At 40.7% G+C, this 24,201-nt stretch overlaps 1 protein-coding gene across 6 annotated transcripts in view; it reads right to left on the bottom strand.

Moving 5' to 3' along the window:
- Slc4a4 (solute carrier family 4 member 4) overlaps nt 1-24,201 on the bottom strand; it is a 416,646-nt gene that overhangs the window by 47,753 nt on the left and 344,692 nt on the right. For all 6 annotated transcript variants that reach the window (XM_085836838.1, XM_085836839.1, XM_085836841.1 and 3 more), the window contains 2 exons: nt 15,108-15,178; nt 7,045-7,236 (listed from right to left, as the gene is read on the bottom strand). In XM_085836838.1, the coding sequence (XP_085692964.1) occupies nt 7,045-7,236; nt 15,108-15,178 (263 nt within the window). The remainder of the gene's footprint in view (nt 1-7,044; nt 7,237-15,107; nt 15,179-24,201) is intronic.

Genomic DNA, 24,201 nt, shown 5'->3' with positions numbered 1-24,201 from the left:
GCTGGCAATCATTTGCTGGTGTGGGACTCTTGAAGAGCATTCATGTGAATGCCTTGAGCCATCTGCCACAGACAATCACACATTATGCTGTGATGTGCCTCCTAGAAGCTTGACACTAAAAGGTTCTGACTTTGAGGCTGATCTAATAGACCAGTCACAGTTCAGGATAGAGGGCTGATGTGCCCCTCTGAAAAGAATGGAGAACACCAGGTGTCAGTGGAATTCTGGCATTCTAGCTGTGTTCCATCAAGTGTTGGGGCTCTAGCAGGCCTGATATACATACTAATTATGTAATCAGACTAGCAAAGTTAATCTGTTCCATTCAAAGCGCTTATACTGATGATTGCTATTGGATCTATGAGATTCTAGTCCCTGACCTAGTCTAGTGAAAGGCAATGGAGACCACAGTGAGGGAAATCTAAGTGCTGGTGTAAAGGGAAAGGGTAAAACAACCTACAATAAGTTTGATATGAAAATGAAAAGTTTGGAACATTGCATGGAATGGGCACTTAGTTTGCCACACTGGTCTCTATTTACCCCTCTATGCCAATGGGCTCCTTTGATTTCTGGATTCCATCTGGGTCTAGCCAGTAATGGGAGAAGAGGGGGGGAGAGAAGGAGGTGGAAGGGGGTAGGGAGAGGAGAGAGGGGCCAGGAGAGGGAGATAGACAGACAGATAGACAGACAGACTGAATAGGGTAGTGATTGCCCTAGCTGGTTCCTCATAAGATAACCTGACAGACTGACTCCTCAAGGCTACATTCACATCATTTCTCAGGACCTCTCTCTCTGCTCTTTCCCTTCACTCTATGTTTAATCCATCACCCCTCTCCACATCCTCTGGGCCCAGAATAGTAGCAATTCCACTGTTACTAGCTCTATGATACCAAACTCCAAACTTAGCTTTGTAAGTAACACCTTCCATCAAACCTTCTCAAATAATCATTTCAAATGATCCTAATTTGAGTTTGTTATTTGCTTCACACTGGGACCCTGACTCAGCCCAAGCATCAGTGTAAGATTTGGACCATGGTGGCCAGGAGGATGTCTTTTCTTGTCTTGTTTAACCAGCTGAAATAACCCGTATAGGGGAAAATGGGAACAATTGTGGAAAGAACATAAGCCATCTTCCAAATTATCTGTATGCTACCTGTGTGTCATTCACAGGTAGAGAGAGACTCAGCCACTATAAAAGAAGGCTTGGCCTGAGCAGCAAGATCAGCATCAACTTTGGGAAGTTGTAAGGTGTGGTTGTCACTAAGGACTTGTAGGATACAGAGAGTGTATCCACATAGGAGATGAAGTCTCAAAGGTTCAATTAAAAATACAGAACTATTTGCACTTAAATCAAGATTAATTATTGTCTAGCTGAGCCTCCCCTTACAGGTGTGGTTACTAAGTCCACAGTTGGGCATCAGAGGGCACACTGGTAGTTCATGGTACTGCTGGGCATCAGAGGGCACACTGTTGGTTCATTGTACTGCTGATGTGAGACTCTACCTGGATTCTTATCTCTATATTCTTCTCACAAAATACAGCACGCACTGCTCTCTGAGTAATTTCCACAAGTCAGCAAATACTAAGCATCTTGTGTAAGGTTTGATATAAAGGACAAAAGTTCATGGAATTAACTAACAAGTCATACAGGCATATAGGAATGAAACAATTATCCCCTGTTAAGCATGTACGTTATAAGAGTTAACGTGCAAGCTCAGCAGTCTACACACTTGTCTGTTCCTATGCACAGAGGGCACCCTCCGATATGGCAGGCTGGATTAAGCACATTAAGCCATGAGGTAAGTCAGAAAGATGGTGGCATAGGACTTCCTAATGCTCTTCCACCACAGAAACATTAGATGGAACAACTCTCTACCCTAGAAATAGTTTTTCCAGGCCTAAGAAAGCCAGATGAGTGATTACATAGCATGCCAGACTACAGGTAAGTTAAGACACAGGTAAGTCGATAAAGAACATCATATGCTATATCTATCACCTTCTCCAAACCCAGGCACTGCGACCAGGTGGCAGAAATAGTGTCTGGAAAGAAGCACAGGGAATAAGCCCCCAGACACAAATGCTGGCCATGCCCCAGGAAAATGAGTGTGAGGACCAGATGAGTTCCCATGACATCGGCCTCTAGTTGAATACAAAGGACTGCACAGCACTAGTCTAGACCAGCAGCCCAAGGTCCTATAACTTCCTTACAACTCAGTATCTTACCCCCTCCACGCTAGTCTAGCCTCACAGTCTTGAGTACAAAGCACCCCCTAGCACCAGGTCAGGAACAATGGACTCAGCCCCTGTGAGGTCTTGACCTCTAGGCCTACTCAGCTCCAGGCTAGGCTCTGCATCCACAGACTACAGGCTACTCCAAGTCCCAGTCCATACCAGGACTAAAAAGCATCCAAATGCAAAAGGAAGTTAGGATACAGACAATGTGGTCTTGTTGACAGAAAGCCCTAGATATGCCATCAAAATAAAACAAACAAAAAAATTCAGAACTGATCAAATTCAGTAAAATTAAGAATATAAAATCAATATACAATACCTCTGGTTTTTACTATGCATTATCACGAACTCTCCAAAATCAAACTCAAGTTCATAAGACGCCACCCTTAGATGAGAATCTACAGATAGACAGTGACTATTGAAGTGGGGGCTCAGTTTTATTCAGGGGTGAGCTCTTTGGTAGGTTGTCCAAAACACATGTGTATATAAAAGGGCAGTCGAAAACACATGTGTATATAGGCAAGACTCTGTAAGGAGTGTGAGTGTATACATGTGTGTAAAACACAACTGTAATTATAGAAGAGTCCATGAATTCAAGAGGGGGTTGTTATGGGGACACAGGGGAGTTGTAAGGGAGGAGGAAGGTAAGGGAAAGATTTAATGCAATGTATCCATGTATGAAAAAGTTAAAATCATAAAGGGAAGACAACTCTATTTATATTAGCTACCAAATAATGAAATACTGAGGTATAATGTAAACAAGATGTAATATATATGTATATATGTGTATATCTATATATCTATATATATATATAGATATACTTTTAAATCTATAAAGTATAAAAAGTTAATAAAGGAAATTGATAAAGACCACAAACAAATGAAAAGATATCCCATGTTCATGGACTAGAAAAATAAATAATGTTAAAATGCACACACTACCCAAAGAAATCTAATGCAATGCCTATAAAAATTCCAATGACATTTTTTCAAAGAAATAGAAAAAAATTCTAAAATTCCTATGGAAGCACACAGCACACCAAATGGCCAAGCAGTCCTGAGCAAAGAACATAGCTGCAGCAACCACAATACCTGGCTTCTAAATATGCAACAAAGACAAGCTATTCTCTCTACAGACACTATAATGTAATAGAAAAGCATACTGCCATCACTTGATTTCCAACAAAGGCTCCAAGTGTGTACAATGGAGAGAAAATAAGATGCCTCAATGATCGATGTTAGGAAAATGGGATATTTACATGCAGAAGAAGGAAAATAGAACATTTACCTCACATATGCAAAATTCAACTCAAAATTGATTACTTAACTGAAGAGCCTGAAACCATAAATATATTAGAAGAAAACATAACAAAAGGTGTTATGCTGAGTTTGACAAAGATTACTCTCAAATAAAAAAAAATTCTAACATCACACTTAATTTTCTTACAAGAGTTCACTCCAAAAAACACAGGAAAAGAAATGCTAAATTGTTAAATCAGACTGAATTAAATACAAACGGTTTTGCTCAGCAAGAGAAGCAATTAGCAGAGTAACCGGGCAAGTACAGAGTGGGCACATATTCACCCATGACCCACCTGTCAAGAGGATAATGTATAGAAGGAACTCAAGGGTAAAGAAAGAACAGGGACAAAAAGTGGAACAGAAACTGAAGGAAGGGCCAATCAAGGACTGCCCCACCTCGGAATCCATCATGTCTGCAGGCACCAAACCCAACACTGTTGTCATGGTCAAGAGGCACTTGCTGACAGAAACCTGGTGTGGAAGTTCTTTGGGAGGTTCTGCCAGCAACTGACCAATGCAGATGTGAATGCTTGGAGCCAACCATCAGACTGAGCTCAGGGACCCTGGTGGGGGGCCTGGCAGAAAGACTGGAGGAGCAGAGGGGGATTGCAACCCCATTGGATAAACAACATGAGCCTGGCCTGACTACCCAGTTCTCCCAAAGACTAGATCACCAACCAAGGAGGGTACCTGGAGGGATCCATGGCTCCAGATGCATATGTAGCAGAGGATGGCCTTGACTGACAGCAATGGGAGGGGAGGCTCTTGGTCCCAGGGAAGTTTGATGCCCCAGTGTATGGGGATGCTGGAACAGCGGGGCAGGTGAGAATAGGTGGGTGGGGGAGCACCCTCATACAGGCAAAGGGGAGGGGAGGGAGGAGGGCCGATGTGGGATGGGGGTTGGTGGAGGAAATGGGATATCATTTGAGATGCAAACGAATGGAATGATTAATTGAAAAAAACCACAAAGGAACTCAAGGGTGAAACATATATAGCCCACTTAAAAATGGACAGCATACAAAATAGGCTTAAAAGACTTATAGGCCTAGAGATGTGACAACATGCTCAATGACACTAATAGCCAGAGAAATGCAAATTCAGCCTACAGTGAGTTATGAAGCCACATATGTTAAAGGTCATCATTATCAAGAAGACAAAGGAAAACAAGGCTTGGCACAGATTTGAGGAAAAGGGAATCCTTGCAGTCTGTTGTTAGGAATGTAACTTAGCTTAGCTTGTTACAGAAAATAAGAGAAGGTTCCACCAAAGCATTAAGAGAGCTATCATATGATACAACAGTCCCATCATTCAACATATAACGAAAGAAAATACAATTATTGTGCCGCAGACTCTGTGTACTTCCCTACATCACAGCACCACTCATAATAGCCAATTTACATATACATATACAAAATATATAATTTTATTTTCAATACTGTTATATAATTATATGTGTAGTTGGAATATTATTTGGAATTTTAAAGGGAGGAAATCCTATTATTTGAAACAACATGAGGGAAGCTCAAGGACATCTTTGAAAAGTAAAATAAGTTAGACACAGAAGACAAATACTGCATGATTTTACTTGCATGTGAAAACTTGGGAAGTGAGACGCACAGGCCAAGATAACAGGGAGCAAAAGGACAGTGAGGGTGCGGGCCTGAGCACTCAAAGTTCCATTTCACTGAAGGAGGAAGTTCCTGAGATACACTGTATAGCATGATGACTATATTCGAAATTACCAAGAGTAGGTTTTGTTATCATTATAGAAATGATTTAACCATGTGGAAGTACAGATATGTTAATTAGCTTAATGTAATCATTAACCAATGTAAAATAAACTAAAATATCACATTGTACTCCATAAAATGTATATAATTATTTGTCAATTAAAATAAAAAAAATAGAAAAGATAGTTGGTCTTTTCTTCCACCTTTCCAAATTATAACATCTAAGAGCTTTACACATTTTCCACAGTTCCACCAAGTATGCTCAAAACCCATTAAACTTTTACAAGAAATAATGATCTGTAAAATATGTCACAATGCAATAAAACCAAACAAAACCTAAGATCCCATGAACTCGTAATGACAAAGGCAAAACCACAATCCAGAAGAAACTGTCCTTAAATTTTTTATCCAGGAATCTGTTCTATTTAAATCATCCACTGAAGAAGTAATGGGTTAAGCTCATCTCTAGAGGTGTGTCCTGGGACCTGAATGTCAAATGAATTCAGGAACAGCTCCTATTTGTCAGGAGTGAAGAGGGAGGAGCCTTCAACAGCATCAGATGGGACAAAGGAGGACTCCCTGCAGAGCCAGGCTCCGGACAATGGCCTCTGTGTGTGTGTGTGTGTGTGTGTGTGCCAGTGTGTGTGTGTATCTGTGTGTGTGCACGTGTTGCTCTGTGTGCATGTGTTTGGGTGTACCTGTGTGTGTATATACATCTGTTATCACATTGTGTGCTTAAACAAAGACTGTCTCTGAGCCTGCCAAACATCAGTACACGAAGTCTATTTTAGTCAGATTAAGTAAACCCCTCCTTTATTTCTCTTTACAGAAACTGCTCATTCCTTGAGCTATCTACTTTTAGACATCTTGTTATCAACACTTTCCTTTATTCCCTAGTTTATAAAAAGAAATCAGAGAACCCACAATTTCCTATATGACAATGGATATATGAATTTTCATATTCTTGGGATTAAAAGGGGGTGGGGCTCCTGTCTACTAACATTCTCCTCTGTAAAACACAGTGAAGCAGTATCATGAGGTCAGCTGGTCACTGATATAAATCATGTTTAATGCAGATTACCTGGGACCATTGACCTCTTACAGTACAAAAGCAAGAGAGTAGCTCAGTTTCATTTCCTGGCTCCAAAAAGTGACATTTAATGCAAAAGGTTGGTCTTAGTCTCTCAGAGAACTGTCGCTTTGAGTTTAAGTTCACTTAGGCACAATAACATGGCAGAGGAGGTCTACGTAACCCATTTACATCTGGGTGTTACAGTATTCAGTTCTATGGGAAGGAAAGTCTGGCTCAAATGGCAGCCGTATCTTACACTGATCCTAGGGCACAACATAGTGTAGTCTATGCCCACAGACTGGATTCCAGTATTAAAATGCACGCATGGTCAATGATTGAGAGCATACACTCTCAAAATTGCCAGTGGATATGGAAAGTTTCTGCTTTGTATACTTACACATCATGGACCGAAAGGGTCCTTTTCTCCAGTCAGGTGCTATTAGACGGTGCACATCACACTTCTTCTTCCAAGTACTATAGCCAAAAGTTAGGTTCAAATTATGAAAGCGAATCTTTGGAAGGTTTCTTGAGGCAGGACTATGATTTTATTAAATGTGCATGTACATGAGCAAAGACCAGAAAGTATTACGTAAATGGATAAAGTACTATTGGACGTGTTCAACTGCAGGCGCCATTTTTCATTTTGCAAAATTGCATTAGTGGTGATACAGGGCAAATCGAACGAAAGTTATTTACACCCCAGCTACTTACTGTGGTTGGAAAATAGCGACTGGTTTTGAATTTCTTCATAGCCATAGACGAGGTGTAAGTGCCCAGGAAGAGAATGAAGGACATGAGCGTGATGTCAGGCACGAAGTCACAGTTGTTTCCCACGAGCTTCCCTCCATACTTCACACACTCCTTCTTTGACAAATAGGCCCAGTCAAAGGTGACATTATGGTACTGGAAAGAAAACAGGGAGGGTTTTTTTTATTGTTTCTTTAGAGACTATTGACATCATCGAAAGCAGCTTTTCATACTTAACAGGCTCCAAATGGACTGCACCAGAACCGCCTATGAAACAATCCGAGATAACCGCTGCAGGATGTAACCTGACGAGGCCTCACTCAAGTAACTGGGGATAAAGAGGCCAGAGATTATGAAGAACTCAGTGAGAGGGAGGCAGTGTGTTACACCGTTTGCCCCTCCACCTTAACAATCATCTATTGTTCAACAAAAACGAACCATAAAGTCCTTCTTTCCTGCCGGCCTTCCTGTGGGTCAACGGAGATATATTAACATCCTGAATCTCAAAATGGGAGACTTCAGAAACACCTTTGTTGTTCAGAAAGTGCTTGCTTGTGTTAGCTTGGAACCATGCTCACCAACCTCATAGCACTATCAATGCTCCAAAAGTTATTGGAAGGCAACTAACCCAGTACTTCACAAGTAGGTTATGTCTTATCTCAATAAGTACACCCCGGTGCCTGGAGAAACGATACTCTCAAAGTGTGCATAGTCCCAGACTTCCCCGTGGCAAACCTAATACACCACAGCTTTTTTTCCTTGTTGACTACAGGTCAGCAGTTGGAACGCCCTTGGTGCCTGGGAAGCCACGTGAGAGATCTCCAGACTTGTGTCCCATGATCTGAAGCACACAGGTTAGTTCCATGTGTGCTGTCCTATTGTCAAGACTGAGCATCTTCCTGGCAACTTCCTGCTATTTTCTGTATCTAATGCACAGCAGATTCTCTTGCTAGTGTCATGGGTAGATCCGTGCACCCACTTCCAGCTCCTACCCAACCACAGCTGGCTTCTTTTTGCAAACCACCTTTTGTCAACCAACAGCCACTAAACAGTCACTGCCTAGCACTAGTGAGATATAAGCCACTTGCTTCTGCTCAAAGAGGGGACATTCCTGTGGTACAAATTATATTTCAGAATTCTACATGAATGGGGTTAAGGCTAAACGTAGCTGAGACACATCCTTGTTCATGGTTTTTCTGTCCTGTTTCTCTCACTCAATTTTGAGACTGTTCTCTCAACTAGTGAGATACACTTGGAATTTCTGTATTAGAATCTATTTCTAACAGTCAGCTTACTTTACTTTTAGGACAACTGAAATTAGTGGTCTCTAAGTCTAAGAAACTTTTTCTAGAATGTAAGAATGTAGTCTGTAACCCCTGAGTGATTTGAGCAGGTTTCTCACCCTTAGTATCCAAGAGTACAGGGATGAAGGCCCTTCCTCAGCTTAGTGGCTTGCTGTGATGAAGTTACTTGGTAACTCATTTCCTTATGTGAAAAAACTCCTGTACAGCCTTTTCTTGTATTTGAGCCTTGTTCAGTAATTATTCTTTAAGTATGTTGGCTTTGGTGTACAAAAAGCATTTGTTGATACTGTGACCACAATGGCTGTTCCCTAGACATATATTTCCAGAACCTTCTCTGCCTAAATGAACATCAGTGGGGTTAGTGGAAATGATTGGGTGTCTCGTCTGAGAAAGTTTCTAAATACCTCACAACTTGTGTCTTCTTGGGTTCCAGGCTAAGAGGACATTGTATGATAATGAAAGTTGTTTGCAAATATCTTGTAAAAAAAAGTACGGAATTGTAGATTTCTCGTGTCCTTTACAGGCAAGAGTTTTATGACACACCAAACAAAGCAACCTCTTTTACATGCTAGGAATTCTCTTGATATCTGTGGTCCAATCTGACCAGAAGGGGAGGAGGTTTTCATTGAGCTCAAAAGGTGACGTCACTTGAAATATTTCCTGTTACCTCCGATTGTGTACACTTGACCTGCATAACTGCTCTCTTATTGAACTCTGCAAGGTGATTAATCATGTCTTGTGTTGTTTTCCAGATTTCTGCATATGGACATTTTTTCAGGAGAATAGAGCTAACGTTTAGAGGTCATAATCGGTAACATATTTCTTTGCTTTAAAATCAGCAAAACTGTGCCCTAATTCCACATCAGCAGTGTAACATCAGCAGAATCCTTCCCAATAGTTGGAATTTCCCCAGGGATGTAAGATACCCTGGAACAACTCCAGCAGGAATTTGTATCCATATCCTCACAAAGATGAGGTTCAGGTGAAAATGGCACAGAAACAGACATGGAGATAGGCAGTTTCGCTTGCATCAGTTCATTCAAAATGCCAATACTAATATTTTATAAGTGCCAGATGAATCTCTTATTGTTATCTGAAAACGGCTAGCCTCCAAACCCTGTCTACAAGCAAGGTCTCACATATAAAAACTTTAAGTAGTTAGCATATATCTTCAAATAGGTACTTTTCTAAAATAAAAAGTGTATGGCTTTCCTAAAACCTAAACTGTAGCTGACCGTCAGTTTTACACCAAAGAAAACACATCTATACATTTTGTGTTATTTCATATAAGCTGATATTAAATGAAGATTACTTCTTTCAGACTTCAGACAGACTCTCCATCGTGAAGGAATACATCCAGAGTCACGACTACCTCCTACATTTAAGTCAGCATTGTCTCCTCTGGGTTAATTCAGGAGACCCAACACCTAACTGCCACTGTCTTTTATCTCCTCGTGGGTCTATGATTTTGTCCTTCATTTCTTATGCAAAATACTCTCTCATTGTAGGGAACAGAGCAGATGGGAATATACTCTCAGAGATCTTAGAATTCTCACATTACTTCTTTTTCTTAAGATTCGTATAACACTGCATGAGTAGTTACATTGCAGGCCACCCTCAATGTTTAACACTATGAGGCCTCCAAAAGTTGTCTGCATCTAGGAGAGATGTTAAGGTTGGAGACAGCAGCTGTGAACTGCTGGCCCGGGAGCAATGGCTCCATGCAATTACACATGTGCTGAGGGAAAATGCATAGGGCATCCAGTGTGCCCACAGGGAGGTAGGATGCCATGACAGGCTCTGGATGGATGAGGACAATTGCTGAAAAATGAGCAGGACTGAAGAGCTACCACAGCAAGGACAGATGTTAAAGAAGAAAATACAGTAGCAAAGGATATTCTAGAACACAAGTGCATTAAGAGGTTGATATGAGATTCTCGGAGATAGTAAACACAAGAGCGGTTCATGGTGGGGGGGGTGAGGCGGTAAAACCCACCCAAACTCAACTACTTGTGGAGATAAAAAGAAAGAGGATGGGGTACTGAGAAAAACAAGAATGAAGAAAAAGACAAGTGAGGCACACAGATACTGACTTTGGACTGAGGCTGGGTAATAGCTACAAATGATGTTATAGAGCCAAAGGACTTATAACAGGACTGTGCACACAACAATACAAAGAAACAAAAGAGCAGAGTTCATGTTAGGATATGGGGGGTACCAGAGAGGTCTTGTTAACTGACTGAATAAAAGCCTTCACCAGGTCTGGAATATATGGCATATTCAAAGAAGCAATGTGTTTAAACTAAACTTTCCATTTAAAATGGCTAGGTAAAATACCAGGTCCTCAGTTAGCACTCACCCTTATCAATGACTATTTTTAGTGTAATAATGTTCTATGCAATGTTCAGAACATACACAAAAAATTATTTAATATTCATCTGGCATTCAAATGCAATTGAATATTCCATATTTTATTTGTTAAATCTGGCAAGGCTATCTCATTTAGTTATATGATATTTGAATAACAATAACCAGTGGAAAATTAAAATAAGTTTCCGTAGGGAAATCGAGAATGCACTGACTCCAAACACGTGAATGAACTAACCTAAGTTTTAAGGGATTAAAAAAGATTAAAGAAATAGCAACAATTTTTACAAGTCACCTTAGAGAAATAAAGTGTTTGCTCAGAAATTACTTAATAACACAAAGCCGTAAAGAGCATGTAAGTGTGTGGTTAGGACAGCAGAAGGGGAGGCAGTCTATTGCACTGAGTGCAGAGAAGACAAAATTTACACTGAGCCCTGAGGGCAGGAACAGGCTCACAATGCTTCCATCTCCAAAGGAAGAAGAAAGGACCATGAAGCTAAGAAATAACAGGGAACAAACCTAGTGGATGCAGAAAACAAGCAAGGGACTTGGATGCACATTGCTTCATGTCTGAGCAGACACACAGAAGAATTAGGCCTTGTGAGCAGGGATGCTCATGTGGAGAAACACAGAGCCATAAAGGAGGAGTTAGCTACATGTGACCAATCGGATGGGGTGAACCACATCATACAAAGCGCATCGAGAAAAAGGTTTAAAGAGGAGAACATCAAGCAGCTGATGATGTCGAGAAAGAACATCTCCTGAAAAGAGATGTCAAGTCATCTTTCTGCATCTCATTTTCAAGAGAATTACCCTGCTTATACTAAGTGGATTTGCCCACAATTCTTAAAAATATAAAGATTTGCGTAAAAAATAAAGTACCATACTATCTCCTCCCCAAAGAGTAAGAAACATGAGCTAGAACAGACAAAGGTAGGTAATCATTGAGCCCAGGTGACATGCCTGTAGGGGCCCAGGTGACATGCCTGTGACAGCCCAGGTGACAGAACTTTTCAGTGGGAAAAAAACTCAAGGAGGCCATGTATAAGAAGATTAATATGACTTTCCGTTTCACATGAAATGTATGTTAACTGCTCTGCTCACCCTGAAGGTACATCACATGGCACCACTATTGTTTCTATGGCTGACCATCCTTAGAATTATGTGACTGTAATGGTTCTTACTCCTATGATTAAAAGAATCACCAGTGTAGGGATTGTTAATTCCATTGGGGAGCATAAGAAGCAACAAGTAAATAAATAATAAATGTCTTCTTCAGTGGCTCTCAGTCTGCGGGGTGCAACCCCTTTGGGGGTTGAACAACCCTTTCACTGGGGCTGCCTAAGACCACCAAAAGACATAGAATTGTGACTCATAACAGTAGCAAAATTACAATTATAAAGTAACAATGAAAATAATTTTAGTTGGGGTCAACACAACATGAGAAACTGTATTAAAAGGTCGCAGTATTAGAAAGGTTGAGAGTCACTGGTCTACACTCTTCTTCAATACACAAACACTGGTAAAATAAGTGCTCTCAGTTAACAGGTATATTATAGACAGGAGCTTCAAGGAGAAGAAGCTGGTCTTTTCACTTAGAGCTTTTCCCCACCTGGGCAAACTATATTCGCATGATCTCCAATCTCACTTTATCATATACTGCATATATTTGTGCTACAGTTGTTCAAATTTTTACAAAATGGTGAAGTTTTTTTTAAAAGAGATTCATTTATTTTATTTATATGAGTGCACTGTAGCTGTCTTCAGACATACTAGAAGAGGGCATCGGATCCCATTACAGATGGTTGTGAGCCACCATGTGGTTGCTGGGATTTGAAGTCAGGACCTCTGGAAGAGTAGCCAGAGCTCTTAACCACTGAGCCATCTCTCCATCCCCCCAAATGGCTAAGTTTGATAATGGTTATTCTGCTTGTGAACAAGATTGTATTTTTTGAAAATTTGAAACCACTGCTCCCAGACTAACATGCAAAGCAAGCTGGGTAGTTTGATAATCAGAGTTTAAAATCCACCAGAGATGAGGATGCAAAGAAGTTTAAACAGATTAAGCTGAAATATTACAAGTACCTCATAGTAAAAGAGACTGACGAGCATTGGGTGCCCACTGTATTCCGTGACTTCTAAGGACTAAGGCATTTACCCTCTGAAGGGCAGGACAGCAGAGAAGCAAAGGATGATCTTTCTGCTCAGGAAGCTTGGATGGAACCAGGACAACAGAGTACTCCATGGGGCTTCTTGAGACACAGGAAATGTTCTATGTCTTGATTGTATGTGGAATGCGCTACTGTAAAACTCACCAAAAGTACTACGTCAGAGCTGTGTGTTAAAGGGATCCCTCTAATGAACTTAAAATAAGGACGGAGAGGAATCTCTCCTGAACGGAGCAAATGCTAAGCGATTCTTTCATTCACCTCGTGGGGATACTGATGTAACAGTGGTCTCCTGGATCTTGAAGCTGGAAGCCATAGATGCTAACTCATTGAGGTGGAGTATTCATCAGCGACAGCGCCTCTCAAAGCTTCTTTTCAGTGACTATGTAAAGAATTTGTTATGGAGCAAGAAAGAGGCAGCAATGCACCCATAGGAAAAGTGACAGAAGTGAAGATGAAAGGATTCCAGTAACAAATGAGAAGACTTGGAAATACTTCCTTCATCCTTCCCAGAACACCCCTCTTCCCTGCTAGTTCCCCTGAGACATGCCTACTGCACAGGAGGAGAGCTTGTCTCACTGCTAATGAGGATGAAGGGACAGGCCTTTTCTCCTCTCACACCTGGTTCCTGGGGCCTTAGGAGAGGAAGGCTCCCTGGCCAGGGGCTGCAGGGCACCTTGACTGAACCTTCTCTCATAACTTAATTATGGATGAAAGGAAAAGGAAAATTAAGTCCTGATGACTGTGTGTCTCATGAAGAGTACAGGGAAGCAGAGACAGTGTAGCTCAGCAAACACAGAGCTTGTGCCTCTCAGAAGTCATAGCTACCAAGTCCTCACTACTTCTTGTCACAGTTACTGGGGGATAACAGGCCAGTGGGGATCAGATCTGAGGACAGTAACACTGGCTGCAAACAGCTGTTTCTGCTCCTTGCTGGCTATCTGCTGAATTGGCTCCTGTGGTATCTGTGAGGGTAGAAAGCAATGTAAAAGCGAATGTCTTTAATCTTTTTTTAATTATTATTATTTCAAATGAACTTAGGTTTTTATTGGTTTCCTTTTAAAGCACACAAAAAAATTTTAATTAAAAAATCTTTAAAACCTAGAAGGAAGCATTTCCGCCTCTGTTTTAGGCAAGTTCTTCTGGGTTGGCTGGCAAAGAAATTAAATTTGAATTCTTCCATAGTAATTTTCAACATGTAGATATGTTCTTGCCCACTGTCCCCTACATACACACAGAGGGAGAGAGAAGACACACACACACACACAGAGAGAGAGAGAGAGAGAGAGAGAGAGAGAGAGAGAGAGAGAGAGATACACAAATTATGAAACATAAAGAAGTAAAAATTTAAGGTTTGAAAAAAGTCAATAAGTTCTAAAGGTAAAGAATGAAGTCAGAAGAGCCAGAGAATACAAGAGCAAGAGAGAGATGGGGGAGGGAGTGGGGGAGATGTCATGTGAGAACTGCCCAGGACAGACACAAACAGCATCTCTTAGAGATGCTCTGGGCACTGGCTCACAATATCTGCAGAAGTGTTCTGGTCTCCTGAGAGATGGGCACTCTCTCAATACAAGGTATTATGTTTTCTGTCTTTGTAACTGAGAGATTGATATTCTTTGGTTGGCTTCCATATTTGGCATTGAAGGAACAATCGGAAGCCTGAAACAGCACTTTCCTCATTTTCTCCAATATAAAAGTTGTCTTCCAGCCTGTGACCTTCCATGCAAAACAGCTCATTTCAAAAACTTAATTCCAGGGCCTTAAAGGTCCCTGGTTACAAGCCATGGGAAAGGACACCGTGTGATGGATACTCAGTCCTTTCTAAGTAATGGGGGAAATGTCCTGGTCTGAGCACACTTAGGGAAGGGAGGACGGTGCCATCACTTCAGTCAGACAAGACCCTAGCCTGGCCAGAAGCAGACAACACTGGCTCTTGTTTTCCAACACTCTCCTTGCCCTTGTGGAAATATTTCAAGGTCACAATGAATAGCAGTTAGGTCCTTAAGAAGGTTTGAAAAGAATGTTATATGAATAAATTTTGGTTTCATATTTCTTAAAGGGAATAAAAGCTGGCGTTCTCTTTGTTCCCTCTATGGGCAGTGATGATTAGCTCTGCTAAGTGGAGACCGCATAGCAGCCTATATACACTACAAACTGTGCAGGTGGTTTGAAATGTCAAGTCACTTACCATGTCAGTAGAAGAAATGGTCGGCAGGTCCTCTGGGGCTAGTGTGGTATCATTAGACACTGAGAGATTAACTGTAAGAAAAGGACAATTTCTTAATATGAAAACTAAAATAGAAATAAAGTGAATACATGACTTTTAAATCACAGAAGGGGCATGAAAAGCTCTGCAATAACATGAGTATTGTAAGTGTGCTCTTAGACCTAAACAAAACAAAACCTTCAGCAGGATTGTATGGCAGATATTTAAGAGATGGCCTTAAATTTTGTTTGTGTTCCTAATCAATAACATTTAGTGCTTTCCTAGTTTGTTTTTGAGGAAAAGAAGTGAAGGAAGCCGAATTGAGAAGAACTGACACATGGCCAAAACTTGGGAGCAAGGGCTAAATCTCAGAATTTTGCCAGTGTTTTTACTATCTATAATTCTGTCTCCGGTACATATGCAATATATATTTATCCAATGGCAATATTTACTGTCAATTATTAAGCTGCTTCCTGGATTCAGGTACAGTGAAAACCTAGAACAGTGAAGATTAACTAAGTATTAAGTAATTTGTACTGTTAAGAAAACTGAACTGTACATGATATAATCTTTGCAAACTGTATGAAAAAGCATTAAATGAATGATATAAATATAATGAGGATGTATATATATTATATATTTACATATATATATTATATATATACACGTATATATATATAATCAACCTTAAAAACATTTTCATATAATGAGACATCATTTGTAGATTTAAGATGTGACTTGCTGAAGATTTAAACTAACCTTTACTTTGGAAACGTTTCATTCGTTATTTTATGGGTCTAAAAATTAAAATGTAATATTTTAATTGAAACATTTCATTTTATCAGATAGACTCGTTTTCCACCGACAGAAAGATATGCATTTTAAACTGTTATACAGAGAATATACTTAATTAGTCGCAATATGAAACAACATCTATTAAGCTTTGATTTGAGAACCATATCATTTATACAACATTCTATTGCAACCATGCTCTTTGGGTCTCCCCCATCCAGTGAAACTCCAGACTGTCACTTTATCTCTCTGTGCTTCCGAGTTTCTCTATGTAAACCTTTAAAGACTGCATGACTGTGTTTGATAGTTGAGATATAAAATGGGAGACCCATGAGAAGGACAGAAGGACCATAGCTTTCCACTACTCTTCCCCAGAGTTTACAATGTCTGACTCTTCACTCACAGACACTCAAAGTGGTGATCCACGGCCAATGGACAAAGCTGGGGATGAGGGTTTCCCCACTGGAAATGATTGAGAGTAAATACAGACACAGGAAATGGACAAGACAAAGAAACTAAAAAAAACGTAAACGACTGGCCTGGATCCTAGTTTGGATCAACAATAAAATCTATTCTGGTCACTAAAGGTTGGGCTTTAGGAGAGTATGAGCCAGAAGATAGTGCCTACCACACACACAGCCTCCCTAGCATAAACATATGGTGTGTTTTCTTCTTCTGTTTCATTACAAATCCTAGAAAGGCTAAAGAATGCTTGGCCTAAGCAAAAAGAAAATAATCCTTAAAGAAATAATAAAATAAAGTTAGTCAAGTACTATTAACAAAGCTAGGTCTATAGTACCTATTTTGTTCTTGGAAAAAATAAAAAGTATGTCTTCTTATGTGGTTTGAATAGGTATGGCCACCATAGACTCATGTGTTTGAATGCTTGGTTCATAGGGAGTGGCACTACTATGAGATGTGGCCTTGTTGAAGGACATGTGTCATGGTACAGGTGGGTTTTTGAGTTCTCATATAAACTCAAGCTACATACAGTGACACAATCCCCTTTTGCTGCCTGTGGATCAAGATGTAGAACTCTTGGCTCTTCCAGCACCGTGTCTGCCTATGGGCTGCCGTGCTTCCTGCCATAATGATAATGGACTGAACCTATGAAACTGTACGTTACAATTAAATGTCTTCCTTTATAACAGTTACCTTGGTCATGGTGTCTCTTCACAGCAATGGAAGCCCTAACTAAGACATCTTATAATACTCAATTTGTTCATTTTTAAAACATGGTATAGGTCTAAAGATTTACCACAGTCAATAGAGTGTCTGTCTAGCAAGTATGGGCCCAGGGTTTCAATCTTGATGGTAGTTAAAGAACCAGGGTGGGAGATGGCATACTGGAGGCAGAAGATCAGAAATCCAGGGCCATCCTTGGCTATGTAGCAAATTTGAGGCCAGTCTGGGCTACATGAGACTCTGTTTCAAAAAAATAGACAATAAATAAATAAATAAATAAATAAATAAATAAATAAATAAATAATTCTAGGAAACCGTCATAGGTAACCTTCACATGATTTGAATATTTGGAAAGGCAAGCCACCTGAGAGATGCCTTCCCTAAATGTGCAGTCAGGAGGATCACCTGAATGTAGATATTATTACATTCTGTAGTCTTTCCTTTCTACAGGCTTCTTGCCTAACCAAGATCTAGATAATGATGTTGATGGGCCGGGGACTCAGGGTGAGCCAGGGCTCACCAGTGAGTAGGCATTCAGGCCCTGTTCAGTGTCTGGCAGGCTGCTCTTTCTCCACTAGCTTCTCAGTGCTTCACCAGCCTCCTATGACAAGATGGTAAGAGTCTCTGTGGAACACATTTCTCAGCATCCCAACAATGGCTACAGAGTGGGGGAAGGAATGTAAAACTCTAACTCTTTGGAATAATGATAGATAATGCAGACATTAAAATAAGGGTCTGAACTTTCGATAACTGCTCCCAAGTATTGGAAATGTATAAACTCCACTCAACTATATTTCTTTATATTTTCAGGGTCTGTCTGAGATAAACTAGTAAAGTACACTGGCCCTAAGAATCCCAGAACAGGAAGACATATATAAATACTCTGCTTATTTTAATAATCATATATATATATATATATATATATATATATATATATATATATAAACACTTCTATAAATGTACATTGGCAGGACTTGGTAGAGTCCATAAATGAGATTAAAAGTAAATTTCTTTAGGCTCACTGATGAGAAAATGATCGATTACAGCTGGGCTTTTGATCTACAAGGGCCATTGGGCACCATTTAGATCCAGACAGAGTATAAACACTTTGGCATCCAGTTGCAGACTGATCCATTTATAAGGCATCTGCAATATCCTTAATTAGGATTCTGAAAAGGTCAAAAGGAGAAGCCCAGACACACTGCACTCTGTCTTCACTCTGGGCTCAGCATCAAGGCTCAGGGGGAAAGTGCAACTCTTTGCTTTAAGAGCCTGGCTAAGTTAGGTCCAGCCAGTCACCACTGCCAAGTCAATCCACTCTACGCCAGGCATTCCCAAAGGTTCATGTTTTTCCATTATCTGGATTTTCATTTTTTTGGTCTTCCTTATCTCCTTATGTTATCAAAGTGGAGCTGATACTATGGAATGACTGCCGGAAGTAGACATTTTAAAAGTGTGTCTGTCAGTTTTCAATCTCAAGCTGGCCCTTCCTTCTCAGTGCTTATGGAGAAGTCTAGAGAAAGAACCAGGAGATACAGTGGCTTCAGCTGCAGGAAGGGATATGTGTCAGTGTTGGCACACCTCCCACACAAGATAACCCTCTCTATTCACCATGGATGCCAAGGCTCCACATGACCCTTCTTTATACACTAGCAGGAATTATAGCAACAGGAAGAGGTACATGCTCACTAGAGGCCATGTGGTCAAATGTGAACAACTGGTTACTGCAGGCAGGTTGGGCTATACAGTGCAACACATCATATGAGAGAGGGGTGTAGCAGTCCTGGCCTAAATGTCGACTGTGCCATCCATGTTCGACATGAGCCATCCATAGGGCTCTGAAACTCCTTCCCTAGTCTTGAAGGAGCTACTTCACTTTTCTTGGTCCCCGGCCCTTCGTTCCTGTAGTTAGATTTGAATCTAACCATCCCATAAAGTGACAAAGCAAATTCGGTCAAGGAACATAGGCAAAACTGCTAGCACTGTGTGAGTTTCGAGTTTCAAGGTTGGAGCCAAGTTAATGGTGCTAATTTCACTATTAGCTCTATGACCTGGAGAAAGCAGACCTTGACCTGGGGGCTGCGGGGAATGTCAGCTACTTCTCAAAGGTGTTATAATGATTAAATCTATAGATACTGTGCTATTTAAACATAGGTTTGCTGAAATCCCCTGGTAAATTCCTGCCATTTGGCTGGTGCTTACTAAACACCAGGCTAATCTGAATCTGCATCACAACAGGGTGTCATGGCTACAGTAACTCAGAGCAGCAAACAAGGAGGATCTGAAGGCCACTCTGTAATTACCAGGCTTCAGTGGTTTATTCCACTCTAAGCACTGCCTTACTGAAATCAAGTAAGTGGGTAACCGATAGAAGATAAAACCAGATGAATTTGAAAATTGCCCTTTCTAACTCAGTAAAGAATTGAGTTGGAATTTTGATGGGGATTGCATTGAATCTGTAAATTGCTTTCGGCTGGATAGCCAGTTTTACTATATTAATCCTGCCAATCCATGAGCATGGGAGATCTTTCCCTCTTCTGAGATCTTCTTTAATTTCTTTCTTCAGAGACTTGAAGTTCTTATCATACAGATCTTTCACTTCCTTAGTTAGAGTCACACCAAGGTATTTTATATTATTTGTGACTATTGTGAAGGGTGTTGTTTCCCTAATTTCTTTCTCGGTCCGTTTATCCTTTGTGTAGAGAAAGGCCATTGATTTGTTTGAGTTAATTTTATATCCAGCTACTGCACTGAAGCTGTCTATCAGGTTTAGGAGTTCTCTGGTGGAATTTTTAGGGTCACTTATATATACTATCATATCATCTGCAAATAGTAGATGCTCACAGTCATCTATATGATGGAACACAGGGCCCCCAATGGAGAAGCTAGAGAAAGCACCCAAGGAGCTGACTGGGGTCTGCAATCCTATAGGTGGAACAACAATATGAACTAAGCAGTACCAGCAGAGCTCGTGTCTCTAGATGCATATGTAGCAGAAGATGGCCTAGTTGGCCATCATTGGGAAGAGAGGCCCCTTGGTATTGCAAACTTTATATGCCCCAGTACAGGGGAACACCAGAGCCAAGAAGTGGGAGTGGGTGGGTAGGGGAGCAGGGCGAGGGAAGGGTATAGGGAACTTTCAGGATAGCAATTGAAATGTAAATAGAGAAAATATCTAATAAAAAAAGAATCGAAGAAGAAGAAGAAGAAGAAGAAGAAGAAGAAGAAGAAGAAGAAGAAGAAGAAGAAGAAGAAGAAGAAGAAGAAGAAGAGGAGGAGGAGGAGAAGGAGGAGGAGGAGGAAGAGGAGGAGGAAGAGGAGGAAGCCAGATCTCCTTCTTGCTACAGGAGCATGTCATTGATTTCAGGGTCCTGGATAATTTGATTATACCACTTCTCTTGTTAAAGCAAAGTCTAGAAAAACAGCTTTTGTAGATAATGGCAGATGGAATCAGGAAAGTTCTGGGAGAAACAGCTATGGGTTACCACTTTCTCAGCTCTTCATCTAAAAACAATGTTATATAGACTTTTAAGCTTTTTGGTTCCTGTTTTCATTTTCCTAAGTACTTTGACCAAGCCCAATGCTTGAGCTTCCCTATGGCTAGCAAGTTATTTAGCCTGTCTTCTGCTGCAGACACTCTTCCCACAACTTTGCCTGAGACACTGTGCTCCTGGTTAAAGAGCAGAGTTACAGTGGATATACTACGTGGAATATGTTTAGTCACTGTTTCCACAAAAATGTCGCCCCCATATCTACCCATCATCACATTCCCATGTCCCACAGACATTATTCCAGAGAAATTTGTCCGAATACATGTTTTGTATAAACACAACACTAGAGAATATTTCCAGATCTGGTGCTAATTCAAACCCATTCCTGCCCCCTTTCCAGTCTCTACAAGCATCACGGAGAAGCTACTAAAATACAGGTTAAGACAGTGAAGGGAGCCTGGAGGGATGCTATTCTGGGTACGTGTGGCTTTCGCAGGAGCCACCATGACCAGGAAGGACCAGAACATCAACTGTGTGAATGAAGCACTATTCCAAGAGCGGGGACAGGGAACAGCACAGTCTAACTTATACTTTCAAGTTTTGCAATTACTTTATGATTTAAACTGACTTCATAAAAAAAAAGGGGGAATGACCTACAATAAAAGAGAAATTGCGTTTAATATGGCACCATTCATAAAAGGTAAATTAGGATCATACTGCATTTCCTCATTTTCTATGCCTGGGCTATGAGACTCATACTGACCACACCATTGGCCCACAGGATTTGGAAGGAACCATAGAGGCCACATGTTATTATGGTATCCATCTATTAGGCTAAGAGATAAATTATGTAAAAAATAAAAAATAAGAGTGGAATCCTGTCTTAGTGACAGCTACTTCCGAGCATTCAGATGCCTCTCCATGCTTGACTAAAAGCAAGGTGAGGACATGGAGCGCAGAGCTAATTCAGTTACTTGGCTTAGTCGTCTATTTTCACACCGGGAGAAAGGCCATCCTTTACCCTGAGAGATTACAGACAGCGATGCGTTCGATGTCTGAGGAAGAATTTTCTCCTCTTAATCACTCATCCATTATTAAGCACGTTCTCTCTGGAACAGTTAACAACAAATCAATAAAATATAGCCCGTCTGTTAGCGACACAGTGTCTGTCCCCTGAGGCTATTTTTCTTGCTTTTATTATTTATCATTTTGAGCAAAGCTTCTTTTTCCTCCAGATAAAGAACCAACGCCTGGTCTGAAAACTCATTTTAACCTTTCCTAAACTATCAACACACCCTTGAGCATGGGTGCATCGTAAACTTTCCACATTATGCAAATGAACAGAGGGACTAGAGTTAAAAACGTATTTCTAAAGTCTGGGTCAAATGAAGCTGGACCTCTGGTCATATGAAAATAATTAACACTCTTATAATATAATACTTCCTCACAGGTGGTCAGAACATGCTGCTGAAAACTGGTTTCTATTAAAAAACAAAAGAGTGGGGGGAAAGGGGTGTGTGGTGTGTGTGTGTGTGTGCGCGAGCGCACACAGTCCATATCATTTTAAGGAACATAATTTTTAAAAATCAATGAAGTAAACTCCTGGTAAAGTTTGGAAGAGAATTGAAAGTGAGTTTAAGGAGATGTCCATGTTTGCTTCCAATTTAAAAAATCCTGGCACTCACGTTTCTGGAAGAATTATATAGATTCTCTTGAGGCGAGCTGAGCACCTTCCCCCTAACACTGGGAAACCCTTTGCTACATGACTATGGGCATAGTACACAATGTTCTTCAGGCTTCAGGCTCAGTAGAAGAGTAATACATACTCCACATGTACTGAACCAAACCCACTTTTCTTCGCTTAGATACAGGTGCGAGTGTTTCCTGTTGGTCTGAAATAGCACAGTGGCTATCCATGGCTCTCCATGCTCAGCTTGCAATAGAAGCTTACGGAGAAAAGAAGGAAATGTTTAAACCTCTTTAAATAATACTGTAAGACTGAATGGGGCTTTGCGTGTAAAACAATGAGAATTGTGAAAAAAGACATTTTGATTCAATGTTGACTGAAGGCAAGCATAGAAATGCAGTTTGCAGACTATGGAGCAAAGCGATAATTAATTAGTCTATCTCATGGTCATACTGCTATGTGGTGTCTTTGTTTAGCCTACTGATGACTTCCTGTACAGGGAGGTTTGTAATGACCTGGGATGTGGTGAACTGTTTCCAACTAACCATTTTTTTCTTCAATCTGGGCTTCTGAATTACCCTCTTTCTTACACACTTGTGCTAGGCAACCATCAAGGCATGGTGGAAAACAGATCTATTAGCCCTACATAAATTAGCATCATGTCTGAGAAAAGAAAATGTTAGTATACAGCCCATGTGTCAACACATGAAGGTCAAACTTCCTGGCTCGTTTTCCTTTCTAATTCTTCAGTGAAACAAAACCTATGTTTTGAGTTACCAATCGATAGCAGAAGCTAAAAGAGAGGCACAAGGCTTCATAAGGAAAATGCCGGTCAGAAAGTGATGAGATTTTACAGAAACTTTCAAGAACAAGAAGTATTAGGAAGGAGCCATGAGAGATTAAGGCTCAGAAGTCAAAAGCACTTGCTGGTCTTGCAGAGAACCCAAGTTTCTGAGCATCACATGGTGGCTTACAACTGTCTGCAACTGCAATTTCAGAGGACCTGTGTGGGCACTAGGTACACATAGAGTGCACATATATACCTACAGTGAAAACACTCTTATTTATCAAAAAAAAAAAAGAACAAGAAGGAAAGAAGGAGACAGAATTGTCTATATAAAGACAAAATTTAACACATGTGTTATGAGTGCACAGGGATGTGGGGAAGGAGGAAGGAAGAGGTGACTTAGGCAAAACTAAGATTCATGAAGAAACCTTGTGGGAACACGCTAGCTCACAAGTTAATTTAAAAAATATTTAAAGGCCAGGCATTAGTCTTGCATGCCTTTAATCCCAGAATTTAGGAGGCAGGGGCACACAGATCTCTGAGTTCAAGGTCAGCCTGGTCTACAAAGAGAGTACCTGGACAGCTAGGGCTACACCAAGAAACCCTGTCTCAAAATAATAATAAATTTAAAAACTCAAAATAAAATTTAAGAAATAAAGAAAGGAAGGATGGAGGAAGGGAGGGAGGGAGGGAGGGAGGGAGGGAGGGAGGGAGGGAGGGAGGGAGGGAGGGAGGGAGGGAGGGAGAGAGAGAGAGTTTGAACAGAGGCATTCTGTATGTCTAGACGGCATTGCTCCTAGAAGATCTGGATTATTCAATGAAAATCTCAATGCAGGCACAGGTTACTGTTATCTAAGTTATTGGTCAGAGAGGCCACAAAGGCACTCACACAATACTGATTATTGCTATTGTTCTTGGTTGCAATGATGGGACGAACCTATTTCTGAAGACACTGCAGGGCATAGAGAAGGCAGTCTAGAAATGATGGAGATGTCTTTTCCTGCCAACCAGCTTTCATCGTACCTAGAGGTGTGATGCAGGCTAGGGAGAGCAGTGACCTCACCCAGCACTGAACCTTGCATGTTACAATACAGACATACCAGGAAAGATGTGACCACTAGGGCAACAGTAGCA

The sequence above is a fragment of the Mus caroli genome, unplaced genomic scaffold (genome assembly GCF_978045245.1).
Source record: "Mus caroli unplaced genomic scaffold, Mus_caroli_1 scaffold_4, whole genome shotgun sequence".
Lineage (NCBI taxonomy): Eukaryota > Metazoa > Chordata > Mammalia > Rodentia > Muridae > Mus > Mus caroli.
Note: the sequence above shows the minus strand (reverse complement) of the source record. Positions and strands in the feature narration are given on the sequence as shown.